Source organism: Erithacus rubecula (genome assembly GCF_903797595.1).
Source record: "Erithacus rubecula genome assembly, chromosome: 27".
Classification (NCBI taxonomy): Eukaryota; Metazoa; Chordata; class Aves; order Passeriformes; family Muscicapidae; genus Erithacus; species Erithacus rubecula.
Window position 1 is genome coordinate 4303335 of NC_136679.1, and position 21860 is coordinate 4325194.

The 21860-nt window shown below is 66.9% G+C and overlaps 3 protein-coding genes across 6 annotated transcripts; 1 reads left to right on the plus strand and 2 right to left on the minus strand.

Annotated features, from left to right (window-relative positions):
- The first annotated feature begins 264 nt into the window (after positions 1-264).
- FAM171A2 (family with sequence similarity 171 member A2) lies at positions 265-8442 on the plus strand. Its single transcript, XM_079327781.1, has 9 exons — positions 265-911; positions 3445-3672; positions 4391-4483; positions 4662-4820; positions 4907-5083; positions 5187-5303; positions 5624-5750; positions 6201-7472; positions 8152-8442. The coding sequence occupies exons 1-9, from the start codon at positions 803-805 to the stop codon at positions 8204-8206; spliced, it is 2337 nt and encodes a 778-aa protein (XP_079183907.1). The 5' UTR covers positions 265-802; the 3' UTR covers positions 8207-8442.
- TMEM98 (transmembrane protein 98) lies at positions 3398-21590 on the minus strand. 3 transcript variants are annotated; one of them, XM_079327798.1, is made up of 8 exons: positions 21432-21590; positions 19289-19468; positions 18618-18749; positions 18349-18382; positions 17937-18052; positions 17440-17499; positions 16731-16966; positions 3398-3411 (listed from the first exon to the last, which is right to left on the minus strand). In XM_079327798.1, exons 2-7 carry the CDS (start codon positions 19417-19419, stop codon positions 16759-16761), a joined length of 681 nt encoding a protein of 226 aa, XP_079183924.1. In that variant the 5' UTR covers positions 19420-19468; positions 21432-21590; the 3' UTR covers positions 3398-3411; positions 16731-16758. The 3 variants fall into 3 exon arrangements, with proteins under 3 accessions (XP_079183924.1, XP_079183925.1, XP_079183923.1); XM_079327799.1 differs by having other exon boundaries at positions 19289-19440; positions 21413-21558; XM_079327797.1 differs by lacking the exon at positions 21432-21590 and adding an exon at positions 20200-20357.
- GRN (granulin precursor) lies at positions 8485-14326 on the minus strand. 2 transcript variants are annotated; one of them, XM_079327786.1, is made up of 13 exons: positions 14275-14326; positions 12905-13008; positions 12761-12832; positions 12581-12665; positions 12398-12501; positions 12168-12315; positions 11989-12095; positions 11228-11342; positions 11051-11148; positions 10270-10512; positions 9336-9578; positions 8731-9015; positions 8485-8659 (listed from the first exon to the last, which is right to left on the minus strand). In XM_079327786.1, the coding sequence occupies exons 2-13, from the start codon at positions 12992-12994 to the stop codon at positions 8561-8563; spliced, it is 1689 nt and encodes a 562-aa protein (XP_079183912.1). In that variant the 5' UTR covers positions 12995-13008; positions 14275-14326; the 3' UTR covers positions 8485-8560. The 2 variants fall into 2 exon arrangements, with proteins under 2 accessions (XP_079183912.1, XP_079183911.1); XM_079327785.1 differs by having other exon boundaries at positions 14198-14320.
- Positions 21591-21860: the final 270 nt, after the last annotated feature.

Below are 21860 nucleotides of genomic sequence, written 5' to 3' on the forward strand. Positions count from 1 at the left end.
GCCGGTGCTGGTACCGTGGGTGGGTCACGGTACCGGGGTCAGTCCCAGGGATGGGACCGGGGACCGGGGCAGTGCCAAGGGCCGGTCCTGAAATGCCGCTGCAGTACCGGCAGTGGACGCTGAGGCTCAAAGAAGTACCGCGAGTGGGTCCTGGGATGCTGGCGCCGGTACAGGGTCAGTCCCGGGATGACGGTGCCGGTACCATGTCTCCATCCCGGGCTTGGAGTGGAACCGGGAACGGGTCCCGGGAGGCCTGTGCGGTACCGGGGGCAGTGCAAGGTTGCCGGTGCCAGTACGGGAGTGGGTCCCGCAATGCCGGGTCCCGGTCCTGGTCTCGGGGCGGTACCGGGGGTGCGTACCGCGGGTCGGGATCGGTACCGGGGTTAGTGGCGGGGCTCGAGGCAGTGTCAGAGGTGGATGCGGGGGTCGGTGCCGATGTCGGGAGTGGGTCCTGAGATGCCGCTGCCGATACCAAGGTCAGTCTTGGGATGCCGGTGACAGTACCGAGTCCTGGTCCAGGTCCCGGGGCAGGGTGCCGGCGTCTGTTGCGGTACCGGCGGTGGGTCCCGGGTCTCGGGGCACTGCAGGGGGCGGTGCCGGAGGTCTGGGGCGGTGCCGGGGGTTGGTCTGGGGGTCTCGGGGCGGTGCCGGGGGTGGTCCCGGTGCCGGGGCGGTGCCGCTCCGGGGGTGGGCACTGGGCGGCCGTGCCCGGCGGCTCCGGCAGGTGGAGCCCGGTCCCCGCGGCGGGCGGGCGGACGGGCCGGGCGGGCCGGGCATGGCGGGGTAACGGCGCGGAGCCACCATGCGGCCCCGCCGCCTCCTGCCGCCGCTGCCGCCGCTGCCGGTGCTGCTGCTGCTGGCGGCCGCGGGCGGGCGGCGGGCGCGGGGCGCGGCGGAGCCGGGAGCGCACGGTGAGAGCGGCCTTTGTGTGCGGGGCGGGGGGCGCCGCCGGCAACACCCCCGCCGCCCTCCCCGCCCGATCCCCGCGCCCGCATCCCCCCGACATCCCTTGGCTCCCAACCCCTGCCCCGCACCACCCCAGCCCGACCAACGCCCCCACTCCCCCATACCCGCCCGATCCCCGCACCGGCATCTCCCCGACATCCTTTGAACCCCATCGCCCCCCCGCGCACCACCCCATGCTCGATACCAACACCGCCCCCCCCCATCCCTGCCGACCCCGGCCGCGACATCTCCCCGCCATCCCTTGGCTCCGTCACCCCCTCAGCAGCACCGGCCCCCTCCCGATCCCCGCCCGACACTCCCCGGCACCCCCCGGCCCCCATACCCCCATCCCCGCCCGCCCCCGCCCTGAATCCCCACGATCCAAACACCCCCATCTCCTCCCGGCTTCCCCAGCTCCGACACCCCCATCCTCGCCCACCCGTGCCTCCACCATCACCCTCGTCCATCCCCTTGTCCATCCTCCGTCCATCTCCGGCTCTGTCTGTCCGGCCGCACCCCCCGTCTGTCTGTCTGTCTGTCAGTCTCCCCCTCCCCGGGCGGTTCTGGCCGCAGGCGGGCAGAGGGTGATGGGTGGGGGGCCTGGGCAGTGCCAGGGGGTGCAGCTGATTGGATGGGGGTCACGGATAGAGCCTGGGGGGCATGAGAGGGTGGGGGTGGTCCCAGACCTTGCTGTACAGGATGGTGGGGGGTCCCGGGCAGCGCCAAGGGTTCGTGATGGTGGGTGGGTGTCATAAACCGGGGGGTGAAGGAAGTTGGGTGGGGATCGTGGACAGAGCTTGGCGTGCAGGAGGGTGTGTGGGGTCCTGAGCAGAGCCTGAGTGTGTCTGATCGTGGGTGGAGGTCCCAGGTCAGGGGTATGCATGATGGTGGGTGGGCACGGGGGTCCTGAGCAGCACCCGGGGGAGCAGGATGGTGCGGGATGCAGCCGGCAGGCAGTGGGCCTAAAATCCCCTCCTGTACCCAAACCCTCCTGGCAGAGCCCCTGTGCCAGGATGAGGCGTGCCCGGGAGTCAGAGGGGGCTGTGGGGCGAGGGGGAGTCCGGGACCCGTCCTGTCTGCGCTGGCTCAGCTCTCCCGCTGGCGTCACCCCTGCCGCGGGGTGACAGACATGACAGAGCTCCTCACTGCCACCCCCGGGCCTGGCACCCCCTGCCCCGCCTCGTGACCGTGGGGTCACACTGGGAGGCACTGGGGTCAGACTGGGAGGCACTGGGGAGCCAGCGAGCCTCCGACCCTCTTGGGACCCTCTGGTGATGGTGGGGGTGCAGAGAGTGAGGACGGGGACAGCCATGGCTGTGCCCCCGCGCTGGGGGTGACACCGCGGCCCCCCTCCCCGGCGGACACCGGGGCTGGTGTCAGCTGTCCCCCGGCAGCTGCGGGTGGCCGGCGTGTGGCCGCGGGGACATGGCTGTGTGCCGGCTGTCCCCGCCGTGCGGGGGGACACCCCCAGCCTCTCCATTCCTGAAACCCGCCCCCCGCCCCTTCGCATCGCTGGAGCAGCTGCTGCGAATTTCCCCCCCTCGCTCATTGCCACATCTGGGCCGCATCTGGGCGGGTCGGGGCGGGTGCCCGGTGGGGCGGGGGGTTCCGGGGGGCCGGAGCGGCGGGGGCCGGGCGGGAGCCCCGGGGCGCGGGATGAAGGAGGTCGTTGCCGGGGTGACGGCGGCGGAGCCGGGACCGCTGCCAAGGGCTGCGGATCATGCGCAGGATGGCGCTGCTCGGGGGGGCCGGGGGCACACGGGGGTTTAGGGTCCCCCCCTCCCTCGAGCCGGGCCCTGCAGCGGGGATTGCCGGGGAGATCCCTCCCTCTGCTGCTGGTGGGGTCTGCTGGGGTCGAGACCCCCTGACTTTGGGACAGATGTGAGCGGCACCCTGGGGGTGGCCCCTGATGGGGAGTTGGGAGTGAGTGACTGGGTGCACCCACCCGGTGCACATGGCACCCTGGGGCCAGGAGCCCCCTCGAGGGGCACAGGGTGGGCACAACAGTGATGCTCACATCACCTCAGGACAGTGCCTGCTGCCTGCTGGAGAGCCCCTGTGACCCACCTGGGTGGTGGCTGTGACCTGCTGGAATGGTGGGCATTGGGATGGCTCCCCCCACCTGCTAGGATGGTGGCCATGACCCATTGGGATGGTGCCCATGGCTTTCTGGGATGGCGCCTGTGACCTGTCAGGGTGGGCTCCACCATCCTGTTTGGATGGTGACAGTAATCCACTGGGACAGGTCACAGCACCTGCTGGGGTAGTGACCATCATGGTAGTGGCCATGAACCACTGGCAGTGGCCGTGCCCCCTGGGATGGTGTGTGTGTGACCCCCGGGTTGTGTCCCACACCTGCTGGGATGGTGGCTGTTCCCCCTGGCTTAGTGGCTGTGACTCCCGGGGTGTGTCCCGCCCTGTCCCCTGTGCCGGTGCTGCTGCGGGGGTGCCGTGCCCGTGCCCGTGCTCACGCCGGTGTCCCCGCCCGTGTCCCCGCAGAGGTGCTGCTGCGGGTGCAGGTGTTTGAGAGTGGGACGCTGGCCCCGCTGGCGCAGGCAGCCCTGGACGTGTTCGGCGCCCGCAGCGCGCTCGCAGCCGGGACCACCGACCACACGGGCACCGGGGTCCTGCCCGTGCCCTACCGCCTGGGCTCCTGGCTGCTCGTCACCGCCGCTCGCCGCGGATACGTCACCGCCTCTGTCCCCTGGCGCGTCACCAAACTGCCACGTGAGTCACCAGGACCCCAGTGCCTTCCTGGGTGGCTCCGCTTGGGGGTCCCCAGTCCCTCACTGGGGCCTCTGAGTCTGACTGGGGGGCACAATCCCTTCCTGAGGGTTCTGGGTCGGATTGAAGGTCCTTAATTCCTAACTGGGGGGCTCTGAGCTCTGGTATGGGGTCTTTGGTCGCTTACTGGGACCCCCTTACAGGGGACCCTAATAGGTTTCAGTGTAGGGGTGTTACAGAAGGGTGTTTGGGAGGGGTCTTGCCCCTTTGGGAGGGGACAGCCGTGTCCTGGTGGCCCCCAAGTTGCCCCATCCCATCCCAGGGCAGGGAAGTTGGGGGAGGCGCCACCTTGGGGGCGTGGCCGACAGCTGGGGAGGTGGGAATGGGGTACAGGGATTGTGGGGTACAGGACAGGGATGGGGGTTGGAGGGATGTGGGGACCTGGGTTGAACTGATACATGGACAGGGATGGAGGGTGCATGGACAGAGTTGTGGAGGGGGTGCCCCCACCCTGCCCACTGCCTCTCCCCACCTGTTCATCCTGTCCCTGTCCCCAAAAGCATCTCACCCCTTACTGTCTCCCCTTCCCCACCCCCTCTGCAGACCCCATCTTCCACCTCTCCCCACCAGTCCCCCCAAGCCCGGGAGGAGTGTGTGTATATTTTTGGGGTCCAGGTGTGTGCATTTTGGGGTTCCCCGTCACCCCCTCTTCCCCTTGCAGTCTACGCCTCCATCAGCCTCTACCTGCTCCCAGAGCGCCCGGCCACGCTCATCCTCTACGAGGACCTGGTCCAGATCCTCCTGGGATCCCCAGGTGAGACCCAGCCCCCCGGGTACTGCCACTCACCCTGTGTCCCCCCGGCTGAACCATGGGGGTGGCACCAGCCCCCGCGGTGCTGCCATCTGCCCTGTGCTCCCCAGACGAGCCACGGGGCTGGAGCTGGGTGGCACCACCAGCCCCCCCAGGTGCTGCCACCGCCGTGTCCCCGCAGGTGGCCGTGGGCAGCCGTGGGTGCAGTTCCCACGGCGGGCAGCCCGCCTGCCCCGCAGCTCCACCTACAGCCAGCTCGCCGCGTCCCTCACCGCCGCCTCCGGCCCCAGCCTGGCCCGCGCCTTCCCCGCCTTCCTCGGGGTCGAGCAGGACGGCAGCGGTACGGGGGACACCGGGGACTTGGGGAGTGGGGGGCACCTCTCCATGTGGCCCCCCTTAGGGATGTCCCCGTGCTTGTCCCCGCAGCCAATGGCACCTGGCTGGAGCTGGCACCGGTGGCGGCTGTCAGCGTTCACCTGTTCACCGGGAACGGGACCGAGGTGCCGCTGGCCGGCCCAGTCCATCTGTCCGTCCCTTTGGCCCCTGATGCCGCAGCCCTGGTGGCCACCAGTGTGCCAGCCTGGAGGTTTGAGCCCAAGAGCGGTGAGTGCGGACTGGGGGGTGGCAGAGGGGGACACAGCTCCTGCTGGGGGGTGGTGGGGGGTGTGATGAGTTTGAGGGGTCTCAGCGCGGTGTGTCCCCACAGGGCTGTGGGTCCGTAATGGGACGGGGCTGATCCGAAAGGAAGGGCGGCAGCTGTACTGGACGTTTGTCTCCTCCCAGCTGGGATACTGGGCAGCAGCTCTGCCCTCACCCAGCACAGGTAAGGTGACACCTGTAGGTGTCCTCCCAGCCTGTGTCCCTTGGCTCTGGGATCAGGATGGCTGGGGAGGGGGTGGCAGCACCTTGGGGTGCTTCCCTCTCCAACCCCCCTGTCCCAGTGCTGAGACCACTCTGGGGTGCTCCTGGTGGGGAGGGGGCTCTGATCTCATTGTCCCCAGGGCTGTCTGAGGCTGGGGATGCCCCCTGGGGTGCTCTGGGGGGGGGGGGGTGTCCCTTTGCCCCTCTGTCCCAGGGGTCTCCAGGGGCAGCCGTAGAGGGTACTCTTGGTGGGGGGGACCCCTCTGACCCTGTTGTCCCCAGGGCTGGTGGCCATGGCAGCAGGTGTGACAGACATCACCACCTACCACACCATCTTCCTCCTCACCATCCTGGGTGCTCTGGCCCTGCTCGTCCTCATCCTCCTCTGCCTTCTCATCTACTACTGCAGGTCAGCAGCGGCTGCATCCTGACCGTGGTGGGGAGTGGGAACAGAACCTGATATTCCATGGGATATGGAGGGGATATGGAGGGGATATGGGGGAATGGGGGTCAGCACCTCTGGGTGTCCTGTATCTGGCTTTGGGAAGGGCACCCCATGGCACCCCCAGTTGCCCTAGACCTGACTATGGGAAGGGGTGCCACTCTCCTGGCACCCTTGGGTGCCCTGAGCACCATTTTGGAAGAGTCACCGCCCCTTGGAACCCCCAAATGTCCTATAGTTGGCTATGGGGAGGAGGTGCCTGTGGCACCTCTGGGTGCTCTTTAATTGGATTTGTGAGCCAGACACCAATCTCCAGCACCCCTGGGTGCCCTATAGCCCCCTCCTCTAGTTCTTTCCATCAGGGGAGGGATGGGGGGACAGGGTGACCCCCGACCCACGTGCCCCGTCTCCCCGCAGGCGGCGGTGCCTGAAGCCGCGGGCTCAGCACCGCAAGCTGCCGCTGCCGGGGCCGCTGGACGCGGCGCGCCGGGACCAGGCCACCTCAGTGTCCCAGCTGGACCTCCTGTGCGGGGGCAGCCACCTGGAGACCGCCTCCTCGGGGGGCGACACCGACCTGCCCACCCCCAGCCTGCCCCCCTCCACCCGCGAGCTGACCCCCGCCCGGCCGGACTTCTTCCAGCCGCCGGCCCCCGCCCCGCTCCGCGCCGGGCCCCGCGCCCCGGCCGCCACGCTGGCCCCGCGCCGCCGCCCGCCCCCAGCCCACGAGGACTACGGGCGCGCCGGGGAAGCCTTCGGCCTCCGGGCCGCCCGCTCGGTGGACGGGCTGCAGCCGCCCGATGAGCACCCCCGGGGCACCGCCGCCTTCCCGCCGCGGCCCCCCTCGCCCTCGTTCTCCCGTTACGGGGCGCAGCCGCCCGAGCACCCGCTGCCCGAGCCCCCCCCGCGTCCGCCCTCGCTGGCCCCCCCCGGGCCACTGCTGCTCTGCGGGCCCCTGGACCGGGGCGGGGGGCCCGAGGATGTTTACCGGGGGGTGATGCCCACACTCCTCATCCCTGCCCGCTACATGCGCCTGGCCCCCGGCGAGCCCGAGGGTCCCCCCGAAGCCGATGGGGGACCCGGTTCGACGGCGGCGACGGCCGCGCCCCCGCCCCCCCCATCCTCCGGGCAGCCCTTCGAGGAGGGGGAAAACTGGGGCGGGGCTCGTGCCCCCCAACCGGTGAGTGGCTCGGTGGCCATCCCGGTGCTGCTGGACGGGTCGGCGGTGGCCCAGCTCAACGGGGAGCTGCAGGCTCTGGCGGGGCAGCAGCTCCTGGAACTGGGGGGGCCGCCACCCCCGAGAGCCTGGTTCGTGTCCCTGGACGGGCGCTCCTCCCAGGTTCGGCATTCCTACATCGACCTGCAGGGCAGCGAGAGGGGCCCCGGCCCCGCGCCCCCTCCCCGCCTCCCCCGGGCCGCCGCAGGCGGGGAGGAGGACGGGGGGCCCCGGCCCCCGCTGCCCGCAGCGTCCCCCGAGGACAGCTCGCTGGCCCCCTTGCTGGAAGCGGGCAGCGGGGGGCGGCGAGGGGGGGGCAGCGGGCGCAGCAGCGCCAGCGAAGCCCCCCGAGACTCCCTCACCAGCCCCGAAGAGGAGGCGCTGGCCGAGGCGGGCGACGGGGGGGACGAGGGGGGCGACCGCAAGAGCCCCTGGCAGAAGCGGGAGGAGCGGCCTCTGATGGTCTTCAATGTCAAGTGAGTGCGGGGAGGGCGGTCCCCTGGTCCAGGGGTGGGGGGCATATCCCGGGGGGAGCTGAGATGGTGGGGACACCGCCACCATCACCCGTCTCAGCCCACCACTGTCCTGCCCGGCCGCTGTCTCCTCCCACCACCGTCCTCTGTCTTCACTGTCTCACCGCTGTGCCATCCCACTGCCATCTCATCCCACTGCTGTCATCCCCCTCCCACTGCCCTATCCTGATGGCCACTGTCCCATCTTACACTGTCATGCCATCACACCATCTTGTCTCGTCACTGCCCTTTCCCACCACCGTCCCAGCAGAGCGCCATCCTCTCCTGCCACCATCGTGTCCCGTCACTGTGCCACCCCACCACAATCCCATTCCACCACCATCTCATCCCACCACCACAGTTCCTTTCTGTCACTAGCCCTTCACTCGTCTCACCCATTCCGGCCCCTGTTCCTTGCCCAGCCCCTCCCAGTGTCCTGCCAGGCCACACCCAGGCCACCCGTGTCCCCATCTGCCTGGAACCCCCACCCTGTGCCACCAGGCTCTGCCACACAGGATCCTGCTGCCCCTGTCCCCCTGTGTCCGACCCCAACACCGACATACCCCTCCCTCTTTTGGGGGTGGGAACTGCATGCTCCATGTTCCTCCAATCCTGAGCCATGTCCCCTCTTGTGTCCCTGCAGGACAGGGGGGGCTGGCACTGCCCCCCGAGCCAGCGGTGCCTCCAAGCTGCCATAGGAGCCGGGGGGCTCCTATTCCCCCACCCTCATCTCCCTTTGGATTTTAACTGTGTTTCTAAACGTTTTCTACGTGGTGAGGATGAAGAGGGGTCATTGGGGCCAGGCTGGCAGAGGGGGGGCCATGGGGACCCCCCGGGTGCCAGGCTGGGCAGGGAGCTGTTGCCTGCACCTGCCTGCACATCCTGCCTGCTCCTTAGAGGCATTAATATATTAAACACACAAAATCCCCCCTGCTTCTGCCTCCTGCCTCAGTTTCCCCTAGCCAGCAGCCATGGATGGAGTTTCTCCTAGAAACCGTTTATTGGGGTGGTGGCCCTCGGGGGTGGCAGGGGTGGTGGTGGCCCCAGTGACATCAGAGCAGGTCCCAGCGCTGGGGGCTGCAGCCCCAGCCCGCCCTGGTGCAGCGGGACCCCGCAGGGCAGCAGTGGCGGCCGTCAGAGCAGCAGGAGCCCTGCAGAGAGAGACAGAGTGAGGGGGGGGGTCATGCCATCCCTACCCCCACCCTGGTGTCCCCCCACTCACCTGGGCGAAGGGGCAGCACCCCCCGGAGCCTCCCCGGGCCTGGCAGCAGCGCTGGCCCCTGCGGCAGGAGCCGGCGGCACCGCAGGGCACGAGGCCATCTGAGGGGGCGCCAGTGGCTCGCAGCGGGACGGGCGGGGCCCGGCGGGGGGCTGGGGGGGCCCGGTGGGGGGATGCGGGGGTTGGCACCAGCGGGGTGGGTGCCAGCAGCTTCTCACAGCTCTCGGTGGCCACATTGCAGGTGTAGCCCCGGGGACAGCAGTGCTGGTGGTCCCCGCAGCAAACGGCCTGGGGGACACACAGCATGGGGTCAGTGGGGGACATGGATGTCTGGGGGACACAGCTACATCAGGGACCCAGTGTGTCCCCAGCAGAGCCCCAGGGACTGTGCCAAACTCCATCTCCAGGTACCCACAGAGCCTCCGTGAAGGGGACCAGTGACAAATGTGGGAGTGTCCCATGTCCCTGCCCTCCCCAACCCTGCTTGTTCCCAAAGGGCCACCCCCACAGCCATGCTCTGTCCCAACCCCTCTCCATTCCATTCCCAAATCCTCATTCCTTGGGACAATACCCCACCCCAAAGACCCCAAACCCCAGGGACTCCACACCTGTTCGAGGGGGCAGCATCCCCAGGTGCCCAGGCTCAGCTGGCAGCACGTGCTCCCATCAGGACAGCTCGTCTTTTCATCACATTTGACATTCCCGGATGTCACCTGTCCTCCCCGGGGCAGTGCCGGAGTCTTCTGCACCCAGGGCAGGCGAGTGCCCTCCCCCTGCAGGCAGCTGCCCCCCTTGGGGTCACAGGTGTAGCCCTGGGGGCAGCAGTGCACGAGGTCGGGGCAGCAGACGGCCTGGGGGGCAAAGAGGGGGGCTGAGCACAGGGGACCCCCAGCAACACAGCTGGGGACCTCCAGGGCACAAGTTCCCTCCTGCCTGTTCCTGCCCTCCCCTGTTCCATGTCCCCCTAGACCCAGCCTGGCTCCATCCTCACTTTGAGGGGGCAGATATGGGGCCCCACTCGTGATGCTTCTGCCCCTCAGGAATGTCCCTGAGCATCCTCATGTCCCTGAGCACACCGGTGGCCTTGGGTGCCTTCATCACCTCCTGCCACTGGAGCCCCAAATAGGTCCCAGTCAGCAGAGGGGGTCTGACTGGGGTTGAGGGGCAGCAAAGGGGCCCTGTGTCCCATGGGAACAGGGGTTTGGAGCCTACCCTGTCCTTCCTGGAGGACAGGGGACATCCACCCTCATCCTTCAAGCAGCAAAGGGGGAGATCTGGCCTTGACTCTCCAGGAGAAAAGGAAACATTGGCCTTTGGGGGACAGAAGACCCCCTGTCCATGGGGCTGTTGAGGGGGACAGATAGTAGCTGTGCCCTGCTGAACATTCTCACATCCCCCAGTTGGGTGCTCCACTTGGGTCCCTTGAGCCATGTCCCCCTCCTCCAAGGACACCCCAGGACCCCTCATCCCATAGGTGCACCCTGGAGTCCCCCATCCCACATGGCCATGGACCCCCATGGCCAGGGGCAGAGCCCCCCACACCTTCTCGAGGGGGCAGCACCCCCAGGTGCCCAGGCTCATCCGACAGCACGTGCTCCCATCAGGACAGCTTGTCTCTTCATCACACATGACATTCCCCGATGTCACCTGTCCCCCCCGGGGCAGCGCTGGGGTCTTCTGCACCCAGGGCAGGCGAGTGCCCTCCCCCTGCAGGCAGCTGCCCCCCTCGGGGTCACAGGTGTAGCCCTGGGGGCAGCAGTGCACGTGGTCGGGGCAGCAGACGGCCTGGGGGGCAAAGAGGGGGGCTGAGCACAGGGGACCCCCCCCAGGTCACAGGAGGGGGGACAATGTGTCCCCTCCTACCCATTCCTGCCATTCCCTACCCCTGCCCCAGCAGTGAGGAAAGGGCAATGTGGGGACCCCCTCATCACTCTTGACCTCCCGCCTCAGGGGGACTTGGGAAGGTCCCTGAGCATCCTGGTGGCTTCAGTCCCTTCACTATCTCTCGTCACTGGAGCCCCAAATTGGTCCCAGTACAGAGCATCTGACTGGTGACTCAGTGTCACCCCCACCCCTGTGGGACATCAGGGAAAGGGAGCCCTCCTGGGGGACAGGAAACATCTCCCAGACCCAGAGGGGCATGGGGGACCCCCATCGTTTTCCCTCCCAAGGTGGAGAGGGGACATCAAACCTTGTCCAGGATAAGTACAAGGAACCCCCACCCTTGTCCTTCTCAGTGGGACAAGACACAGCTGTCCTCATCCCACCCAGGAGGAAGGGGACATCTGCTTGTCCTGGGAGGCACAGCAGACCCCCCCCATACCTGCTCAAGGGGGCAGCATCCCCAGGCCCCTGAGCTGAGCCGGCAGCACGTGTTCCCATCGGGACAGCTCGTCACCTCATCACACTTGATATCACGAGCTGGGGACAGGGGACAGTTAGGGCTTGTGTCCCCTCCCTGGGACAGGACAGGGGGTGGTTGCTCCCCGACAGGTCTTACCTCGGGGCAGTGCTGCCAGGGGTGCAGAGCCCCCCAGGGAGGTGCAGGTGGAATGGACCAGGTCACAGGTGGTGCCCTGGGGACAGCAGTGCTGCCCGTCACTGCAGCACACAGCCTGGGGGGAGACACGGCATGACAAGGACCCTGGGGATGGGGACAGGAGGGTGCACAGCATAGGGGGCATGGTACAGAGGTGCCCTGGGGACAGCAGTGCTGCCCATCATTGCAGGACACAGCTTGGGGGGAGAGATATGGGGTGACAGGGACCCTGGGGACAAGGACAGGGTGTGCACAGCAAGAGGGGCATGGCATAGGGTGCCTGGGGTACAGTGCAAGCTGCCTGGTATGGGACACATGGCACAGGGTGGGGTGTCAAGGGCTCAGTGTCCACCAGAGGATGTCCAGGAAGGTGTGTCTGATGTGGGATGATTGGGACAGGGTGCCCAAAAGGGGGTGCTCAATATCACTGTGGGGTGCTTGGAATTGGGATGTCCAGAATGGGGTGCCTGCATGGACTGGTATGGGTCAGTGGTGTGTGCTGGGGGTGGGGGGTGTGTTTTGGAGTGCCCAGTGAAGGGTGGTTGGCTTGAGGTGCCAGGCACAGGCTGTCTTGGTTTGATGTGCCTGGTGGAGGATGGCCAGAGTTTGGGTGTCTGGCAAGGGGTGCTTGTTTGGGGCGCTCAGTGGAGGGTGGCTGGTTTGGGGTGCTGGAACAGGAGGTTTGGCAAAGCTGCAGTGCCCAGGGCTGTGCCAGCACTCACGTTCTGCAGGGGACAGCAGCCGTACTGCGTTGGGGACAGCTGGCAGCAGGTCGACCCGTCGGGACACGCCGAGCGGCCATCGGGACACAGCACCTGGCGCAGCGCCACTGAGGGGACACATGGTGTCACCGCGTCGCCCCTGAGGGCACAGCGAGGGCACCCCCGGGGACAGCCCTTACCTGGGGCGGGGGGCTGGCGCTTCCAGGCGGGGAAGGCTGTGCTCAGGGGGACGTCGGCGTCACCAGAGGGGGACACGCAGCGCCCGTGGGTCAGGTCGCAGACGGTGGCATGGGGACAGCAGTGCACCTTGTCAGCACAGCACGAGGCCTGCGGGTGCCAGCCGTGCTCGTCACTGCAGTGGCCGTGCCAGGCCCCACCCTCGGTGTCCCCGTGTCCCCACACCCCGTACCTGGGGCATGGGGCAGCAACCCCAGGCGCCGCTGCTTGTCACACAGCATGTGGCATCATCAGGACACTCGGACTGGCCATCAGGACATGGGACGGCACGGGGGGCTGTGGAGACAGGTGAGGCATCCCCGTGTCCATCCTGTCCCCTCGAGGCCCACCCCTGCCCCCACCCATGTCCCCATACCCAGGTCTGTGACACAGGACTCCCCATCAGCGCTGCAGCGGGATCCTCTGGGGCAGCAGTGGTGGCCCCCGGCACAGGGGACACTCTGGGAAGAAAGAAGGGGGTGGGAGGGCAGGGGGTCAGGGAGTGCCCCCCAGATGACAGGGAGAGGGGCAAAACTGAGGCACAGGGGAGACTCACCTCTGGCACCTGGCAGCTGGTGGGGCAGGATGAGCTGTCCTGGCACCCAACTGCACTGCGGGCAGGCACGGCCTGGGGGGGAACAGGAGGGTTTATCATCCCCTGCTGAGGGCCCCCCGACCCCCCCCAACCCTGTGCACTCACCGGGGTGACGGGGCAGGGTCCCCCATGAGGACAGGGCAGCTGGGCCCCCACACTGGCCAGGGCCACCCACAGCAGCAGGAGGGTCCTCATGGCTCCGGGCGCACCTGCAGGACCCCCCAGCCTCAGTTCTGCTTCTCGCTGAGTGGGCAGGCAGCTCTGCCCCCCAAATCTCACTTCTTCTTTCAGCCATGTGTTGTGAAAGTCCCAGCCCCCCACTTTACCCAGCCCCCCACTTTACCCAGCCCCCCACTGTACCCAGCTCCCTCACCCTGCGGTGCTGGGGGGTACCTCAGAGTGCTGGGGGTCCCCCACAGAAAGCGGGGGTGGGGGGGACGCTGTGGTGTGCGGCACCCCAACTGCACCCTGATAACATCTCCTTGCGGTGCCGGGCGGGGCCCCCCCGCCCCCTCCCATCCCACTTCCACAATCACTTTCACTTCCCTTTCCCCGCTGCCGAAACCTCCCGCCCGGCCCAGGGCTGTCGGGGGGGCTGTGTCCCATGGGGGGGGCTGTGTCCCACGGGGGGGGCTGTGTCCCATGGGGGGCTGTGTCCCATGGGGGGGGCTGTGTCCCACGGGGGGGGCTGTGTCCCACGGGGGGGAACTGTGTCCCACGGGGGGGGCTGTGTCCCATGGGGGGCTGTGTCCCACGGGGGGGGCTGTGTCCCATGGGGGGCTGTGTCCCACGGGGGGGGCTGTGTCCCACGGGGGGGGCTGTGTCCCATGGGGGGGGGCTGTGTCCCACGGGGGGGGCTGTGTCCCACGGGGGGGGCTGTGTCCCATGGGGGGGCTGTGTCCCATGCGGGGGGCTGTGTCCCACGGGGGGGAACTGTGTCCCATGGGGGGGGCTGTGTCCCATGGGGGGCTCTGCTCCCCTCGCTGCTGAGACGGGTCGCGGGGACTCTGGTGTCACTGCACCCCATGGGACACAGCCCCCCACACCTGCGACCCCCCAGGGCAGGGCTCAGCTCTACCTTCCTCATCCCCCAGCACCAGACCCGGTATCCCCAGGGCTCCCAGTAGGAACTGGAATGCCTCTCAGTGGGGACGCCCAGGACCTCCCAGTACTCCCCCATGACTCCCAACACCTCCCAGGGAATCCCAGTGCTTCCCGTGACTCTCAGTATCTCCTACTGGAACCCAGGACTCCCAGTTCCTCCCAATGTTCCCAGCACCTCCCAGTCCGTACGACTCCCTCGTCCGTATCACTCCAGTACCTCCCAGTGGCCTCCGTGACTCCCAGTTCCTCCCGCGACTCCCAGTGGCTCCCAGTGCTCCCAGTGGCTCCCAGTACCTCCCAGCTATGCCCAGGTCTCCCAGCGCTCCCAGTCGCCCGAGTCACCCCGTGACCCCGGTGCTCCCAGTACCCACCAGCGCTCCCAGTTCCCTCGCCCGGCGCCCGCCACAAACCCCGCCCCGTCCCGCTGCCCGCCAGCCCCGCCCTCCGCCGCCCATTGGCCGCCCGTCGCCCCTGCCGTGCTCCCATTGGCCAGCGCGGGGTGAGGGGGCGGGACCAGCGTGGGCTTCACACAGTCACGTGACGGGAGACCACGTGACCGCACCCCCTCACCCTCTCCCCCCGGGGCTGCGGGCGGTGCGAGCGGGGCCGATACCGGGCCCGGGGTGGCCCGGGCACAGACACCCCCCAAACCCTCCTGACCGGGGCACACACCCCCGAAACCCTCCTGCCCGGGGCACACACACCCCCCAAACCCTCCTGACCGGGGCACACACCCCCGAAACCCTCCTGCCCGGGGCACACACACCCCCAAACCCTCCTGACCGGGGCACACACCCCCGAAACCCTCCTGCCCGGGGCACACACACCTCCCAAACCCTCCTGACCGGGGCACACACACCCCCCAAATCCTCCTGACCGGGGCACACACACCCCCCAAACCCTCCTGACCGGGGCACACACACCTCCCAAACCCTCCTGACCGGGGCACACACACCCCCCCCCCAAACCCTCCTGACCGGGGCACACACACCCCCCACGCCCTCCTGACCGGGGCACACACACACCCCCCAAAACCCTCCTGACCGGGGCACACACACCCCCGAAACCCTCCTGACCGGGGCACTCACCCCCAAACCCTCCTGACCGGGGCACTCACCCCCAAACCCTCCTGACCGGGGCACACACCCCCCCCCCCCCCCCCCCAAACCCTCCTGACCGGGGCACACACACCCCCCACGCCCTCCTGACCGGGGCACACACCCCCCCCCAAATCCTCCTGACCGGGGCACACACACCCCCCAAACCCCCCTGCCCGGTGCACACACACCCCCCAAACCTCCCTGCCCGGGGCACAACTCCCCCTCCCCGAGGCCGGGACCCCTCTGCCTGCAGCCTTGACCTTCTCTGTGTGGCCCCGGACTGTCCCAGGGCACAGACCCCCCCACCCGGGTCCCAGACCCCCCCCACCCGGCTCACAGAGCCCCCACCCGGGTCACAGAGCCCCCACCCGGGGCACAGGACACCCCTCAATGCTGCTGAACCCTCCGGACCTCGCTCCCAGGGCAGGCAGCACCCCCAGACTGCCACAGCCCCCAAATCCTCCCCAACCCACTCAAACTTCCATCAGCCCTCACAGCCCCCTCCAATCCTCCCCAGTCTCCCCGACCCTCCCAAAACTCCAATCTTTGGGACATAGAGGGTTGGAGGGGATTTGGAGAGGATTTAGGGGCACTTGTGGGTATTGGGAGGGAGGATGGGGGAACTGGGGGGACAAAGACCACTTCAGTCTCTCCAACCCTTCCCAAAACTTCCAACCTCCCTCTCCAAGCCTTTCCCAACCCCACAAGCTCCCCTAAATCCCCTTCAATGCCAACTCCAAACCTCCCTGCACCTCCCCAAACCCCTCTTCCTACCGACCCCAAACATTCCCTAAACTCCCAACTTCCCCTCCAACACCATCTCCCTCATTCCCCCTCAACTCCCCCAAATCGCCCCCAACATCCCTAGTCCCAGTAAATTCACTCCAAAACCTCTTCCAACCACACCAATATCCCCTAAACCTTCCTTCAGTCCTCAACTTACACTCCTTCCAAACCCTCCCTAAACTCCAAACCTCCTCTTCCAACACCCCAAATCTCCTATAAACCCCCCAAACCACCTCCGACCTTCCCAACCCTTTCAAATCCCTTTTAGCCCATGCCAACCTCCCTTCACGCTCCCTTCCCAGCCCCCAGCCTTTCCCTAGACCCCCAACTCCTTCAAATCCCCCTCCAATGCCCTGAAATCCTCTTAACCTCCCTCCAAATTCTCTCCCAAGCCATCCCTAGACCCCCAACCCCCCAAAAAATCTTCCTCCAACCCCACAAATCACCTCCAGCCTTTTCAACCTCTCCACACTTCCTTCCAAGTCCCCCAAACCCTCCCTAGACCCCCAACCCTCCAAATCCCCCTCCAGCCCCCCAAAATTCCCTCTAAACCCCCAAAACCACCTCCAACCTTCCAAACCCTTCAAAATCCTTTAAACTCCCCTTCCAACCTTTCTCCACACTCTCTTCCAAGTCCCTCAACCCTTCCCTAGACCCTCCAGCTCCTCCAAATCCCCATCCAACACCCTGAAATCCTCTCTGAACCCATTTATACTCCCTCCAAAGCCCCCATCCGCTCCAAATCCACCTCCAATCCCACAAAAGCCCCCCTAAACCCCTCAACCACCCTCCACACTCCCTCCCACACCCCCCAATCCCTCCCTAGACCCCCCAACCTCCCCTTCAACCCCCCCGTTCTGCCCCCAGAGCCGCCCCCATCACATCAGACATCACATCACCAGCCCATGGCAGAGCTGCCCGCGCCGGGCTCGGGGGCGCACGGGGCCTTTATTGGGGCCTTTATTGGGGTCAGATGGCCGATTGCTCCTGGCGGGGGGGCTCGCCGGGGGCCGGGGGCCGCTCGGGCTCGGTGGCCAGGGCGGCCTGGCGCAGCACGGCCATGTGCTCCTCGGCGGCTGCCAGCGAGCGCTCGACCCAGTGGCGGGCGGCGGGCTGGCGACAGGCGCTGCGGGTCACCAGCACCAGGTGACTGACGGACAGCAGCAGCGCCGCGGCCCTGCGGGGACACGGGGCTGCGTGTCACCGCCCTGTCACCGCCCCGCCCCGGGGTGCTTTCCTCAGCAGCAGCGTAGCCCCCAGTTTGCCGGGCAGGGGTCAGGGATAGGAGCCAGGGAATGGCCTGAGCTTGTGTCACAGGGGTTTGGTTGGATCTCAGGGAAAGGTTCTTCCCCCAGAGGGTTTGGGCTCCCCAGGGAATGGTCCCAGCCCCGAGGCTGCCAGAGCTCCAGGAGAGTTTGGAAAGAGATGCCACGGATGGACAGGGTGGGATTGTTGGGGTGTCTGTGCAGGGCAGGAATTGGACTGGATGATTCCATCCCACCCTGGGATATTCTGGGAATTGCTCACCCCCTCCCCGTCTTGCTGGGTCACCTGGGGGTGTCCCCAGAGGTGTCCTATGGGATGGGGGGTGTCCCCACCTGCAGGTATCCCCCCACCCAGGAGTGTCCCTGTCCTTCTTGCCACTGTCACCTCGCATCCAGCAGTTTGGGGTCCAGCGGGGGGTACATGGATCTCACCACATCATCCACCCTGTGGTGGGGACAGCGTTAACCCCAGGGGACACTGTGGTGACACCTCCAGCACACCCATCCCAGGCCTCAAGAGCCCTCTTGGAGCCCTGAAACCCCCTAGAGCCCCAGGAAACCCCTGAGCCCCAGGACTCCTCCCAGAGTCCCAAAATTACCCCAGGGCCCTGGGACATGTCCCAGAGTCCCCAGACATCCCTAAAGTCCCCAGGTTTCCCTCCAGAGCCCCCAGGGTCCCCTCCAGTGCCTCAGTATCCCCCTCCCCCAAGAGCACTGGGACATCCCCAGAGCTCCCATGACCCCTCCAGAGCTACCCTGTCCCAAATCTCTGGCGACCCTCCTGAGCCCTGGAATTCACCCCTCCCCCCAGTCCTTGGGGACACCCCAGAGCTACAGAGCCCCACCTGAGAGCCCAGGGACCCTCGAGACATCCCCTGTCACCTGGGGCTGATGCGCTTGGCCACCACGATGATGTCACCCAGGCTGGCCGGGGATTTCACGCGGGCGCCCGAGCCCATGGTCATGGCCACCAACTTCTCCGTCAGCGTGTGACAGATCTGGGGGACAGTGGTGGGCACTCAGTGCCACCATCACCACTAGTGTCACCATCACCACCAGTGCCACCATCAACACCAGTGCCACAAGTGCCACCTGCCATCAGCACCAGTGCCACCAGTACCACCAACATCACCATTGCCACCATTACCATAAGTGCTGCCCACCATTGCCACCAATGTCACTAGTGCCACTGGTACCACCACTGCCACCATTGCCACCAGCTCTACCAGTAGCACCAGTGCTGCCATTGCCACCAGAGTGTCACCACCGCCACCAGTGCCATGCCCTGACTCACCTTCAGGATGGCGATGCAGTGGGACACCAGACCCCTGTGGAGAGGGAGGAGGGTGTCAATCCACCTGTGTCCCCCATGCTCTTTGTCCCCTATGTTTCCCTCTCTCCTGCCAGCCCACACCCCATGTCCCCCACACCTGTGGGGATATTCCCACCCCAAGACCATCTTGAGGACCATCCCCATGGCTTGGTGACCTCCCTGCATCCCATGATGGGGGACTGACACTGCACAGGGGTCCCCAGCAGTGGGGGGACACAGAGGACACTCACGAGGCGTCCTCGACCCAGTCCTCGTTCTCCAGGATGGCCTCAATGTGGGGGTTGGTGATCACCACGTCGTCCAGCTCCAGCTCCGAGGGCTCTGACGGCGTCTCCGTGGTCCCCATCAGGTCCACGATGGGTCTGTCAGAGACATGGGGGACATCCCTCCAAGGGCCACGACCCACAGCCCCAGTGGCTCTGATGCTGGTGGACATGTCCCCATCTTTGTCCCCCCAGTGATGTGGATGTGTCCTGAACTTCTTCCCTCTGATGATGCTGGACATGTCTCCTGCATCATCCCCCTGATCACAGTGGATATGTCCCCATCTTTGTCCCCACAGTGATGTGGATGTGTCCTGAACTTCTTCCCTCTGATGATGCCGGACATGTCTCCTGCATCATCCCCCTGATCACAGTGGATATGTCCCCATCTTTGTTCCCCGAAGTTGAACATGTTCCCAGCTTCATCCCTTTGATGAAGGCAGATGTGTCCCCACCTCTGTCCCCCTGAGGATGGTGGGTGTGTCCCCATCTCTGTTCCCCTGATGACCGGGGACATATGCCCCACATTGTCTCCACGATGATGCTGGACGTGTCCCCAGCAGTGTCCCCAGTCCACGGGGGTCGGGGTCCCTCCCTGGTGGGGACAGGGACGCTGCCACCCCTGCAGGGTCACTCACTTGGTGTCGTAGTGGTGGCGCAGGTCCTTGGGGTGACAGTAGCGCTGCCTGCACACCACCACCAGCGCCACGAAGGACGCCAGGAAGATGGTGGCCAGCACCCCGATGGCCACGATGACAACAGTCTCCATGGCTGGTCCCTGCCGGAGGGGCTCAGGTGTCTGGTGCCATCACAGCACGCTGGGGGTGCAGTGACAGGGGGACAGGGGGTTGGAACCCCACAAATGTTCTCCTCTCCATCCCTGCACCCCAAAATGCCCAGCCCCCAGATGGATCCCTGTCCCCAGAATCTTTCTAGAGGCAGTGTTACCTGGGGGATGCAGTGACTCTGGGTCTGGGGTGCAGCAGGATTTGGGGAGCTGCCCTCATCCCATCACCATGGCCATGGGGACATGGGGACAGGGGCTGGAGTCAGGAGAGCAAGGCCTGGGCCATAGGGGGGTGTGGGGAGTCTGTCCTCCTTGGTACCCCCATCCACAACCCTGTCCAGGCTCCCCAGGGCCTGACCCTGATAGGGACGCCAGAGCCTTTCACTTCGGGGTCTTGGGGAGCCCAGAGACCAATCCCTACAGGGATACCCAGAACCCCGTCCCTACAGGGCCTTGGGGGCTCCCAGAGCCTGGTCCCTAAGGAGGGCCCACCCCAGATCTGATTCATATGGGGTCATGCGGACCACCAGAACCCCCTTTCCATGGGGATCCCCCAAATCTGATTCCAGCTGGGCCATGGGCACCCCGGAGCCACCCCTGCTGCAGCAGCAGGGCCCGTGTGTCCCTGTCCCCACAGACAGCAGGACACCAGCCATTCCATGTCCCCACACGGACGGATGGGGAGTGCCTGTGGGTTCCCACCCCGCGGGGAGACCCCGCTGTGCCCACCCACGGGCTGGGGGCTCCATCCCTGCCCTGTACCTGCTCCGGCCGGGAGGCAGCGCCAGGCGGGACACGGGACACACGGGGCCGGTGCCACTTCCGTGCCGGGCGTGCAAACACGGCCAGCGCCGACCTTCGCCCCCTGACTCACACCTGGGCCCCCCACGCAGGCGGGGTGCAGGATGGGCCCCCCAGACCCTCCAGTCCGGCTGCTACCCCCCCTCCCCCCACCTTTTTTTTTCTTTCTCCCCTAAATCCCATTGAATTTTAAGCCAGGTTTAGGGATTTGGCTTACATTTCCAGCCCGGCTACATTTGTCCCTGCAACCCCACAAGGTTGGGGACAGTGGGGGGGGGGGACAGAGTGGCCCTCCCCGCCCCCTCTCCGCCACTTTCTCACTGCGATTAAATCCTTAAGAGGGATTTTGGCTGCTAAAGCTGCTTTTGCAGTAACCCCCTGGTGCCTGGTCCTGGGGGGCACAGCCCCGGGGGTGTCCCCAGGCCCCCCAAAGTGTCCCCAGTGCCGCCCCCAGTCCCAGGGAGTGTCGCTGTCCCGGCTGGGCTGGGGTTGGACCCTGCCTGTGCAGCACAGGGAAGGTGGGACCGGGCACCAAAGGGAAAGGGGGAGTCTGGGGGGGCACTGGGAGAGGGGGTCACTGCTGAGGGTTTGGGGGTTCTGGGACGGGGGCTTGCTGCTGGGAGGGTCCTGTCAGGAAGTGTGGGGGAGGGGGTGGTGCTGGGGGGTGTCCGGAGAGTCCCTATGAGGGTCTGGGGGGAGGGGGTCCCCTGAGGCTCTGTGAGGGAGGTCGAGCTGCTGAGGGATCCTGTGAGGATCTGGTGGTGGGGGCTTTGCTGTTCGGGGGGTCCGGGGGACTCTGTGAGTGTCTGGGGGGTGGGGGGGTTCGCTGCTGGAGGGGGACCCGGGAGTGTTGGTCTGGGGAGTCCTGGGAGGGAGGAGGGGGGTCGCTGCTGGCGGTTCCCGGTCCAGCATAGTCCCGGTTACCGGGGGGGGATCACGGGGCTCGTGAGGTCCGGCCTGGTCCTGGGGGTCGCTCCGGGGGTGCAGAGGAGGGGTGGGGGTCTCTGGGGGGGTCCCGGCACGGCTCTATGGGATCGAGCGCTCCAAGGGGTCCCCAACAGCGCCCGGGGACCCGTGGGGGGTGGGGGATGGCTGGGGGGGTCCCGAGGGGGGCGATCCCCTCCCAGCTCCCCCGGCGGGTCCCTGCGACCCTCCCGGGCCCCCCCAACCCAACCCCGCCCGCACCCCCGCACCTGAAGCGGCTCCGCGGCGGCCGCGAACAAGATGGAGCCGGGCGGGGGGCGCGGAGCGGGGAAGGAGCGGGGTGGGATCGGGATGGGAGCGGGGAGGGAGCGGGGATCGGCCGGGCTCTGCCCCCGGCACCGCCCCGCTCCCTCTCCACAGCTCCCCGAGGGCCCTCTGCGCCTCCCGAAGTTCTAAAGTGCGTTCTGTATATCCAAAAGTGTCCCAAAAGCACTCCCCGCTGCACTCCTGAAGAACCCCCTCGTCACAAAGTTCCTCCTTGTGCTCCAAAGTGGCCCCAGTGCACCCCAAAGTGGCTCCATTCTGTCCCAAAGGGCCCCTGCTGCACCCTTGTCCCTTGTCCGCCTTGTGCCCCCAAATTTCCCCCCTGCCTTCCAAACAGTCCCTTTCCTATCCCCAGTTGTGTCCCCGTTTGTCCC

Coding starts and splice junctions, on each gene's coding strand:
- GRN (XM_079327786.1), bottom strand. CDS start 12,994: ATGAGGACCCTCCTGCTGCTGTGGGTGGCCCTGGCCAGTGTGGGGGCC. Junction 11,343..11,988: donor GCTGCTGTCCCCTGCAGAAC/GTGAGTGCTGGC, acceptor GTCTCCCCCCAG/GCTGTGTGCTGCAGTGACGG. Junction 9,016..9,335: donor GATGCTGCCCCCTCGAACAG/GTGTGGAGTCCC, acceptor TGTGTCCCCCAG/GCCGTTTGCTGCGGGGACCA.
- TMEM98 (XM_079327798.1), bottom strand. CDS start 19,419: ATGGAGACTGTTGTCATCGTGGCCATCGGGGTGCTGGCCACCATCTTC. Junction 18,383..18,617: donor GACTGGGTCGAGGACGCCTC/GTGAGTGTCCTC, acceptor CCCTCTCCACAG/GGGTCTGGTGTCCCACTGCA. Junction 17,500..17,936: donor GCCAAGCGCATCAGCCCCAG/GTGACAGGGGAT, acceptor TCCCCACCACAG/GGTGGATGATGTGGTGAGAT.
- FAM171A2 (XM_079327781.1), top strand. CDS start 803: ATGCGGCCCCGCCGCCTCCTGCCGCCGCTGCCGCCGCTGCCGGTGCTG. Junction 3,673..4,390: donor GCGCGTCACCAAACTGCCAC/GTGAGTCACCAG, acceptor TTCCCCTTGCAG/TCTACGCCTCCATCAGCCTC. Junction 5,084..5,186: donor GAGGTTTGAGCCCAAGAGCG/GTGAGTGCGGAC, acceptor GTGTCCCCACAG/GGCTGTGGGTCCGTAATGGG.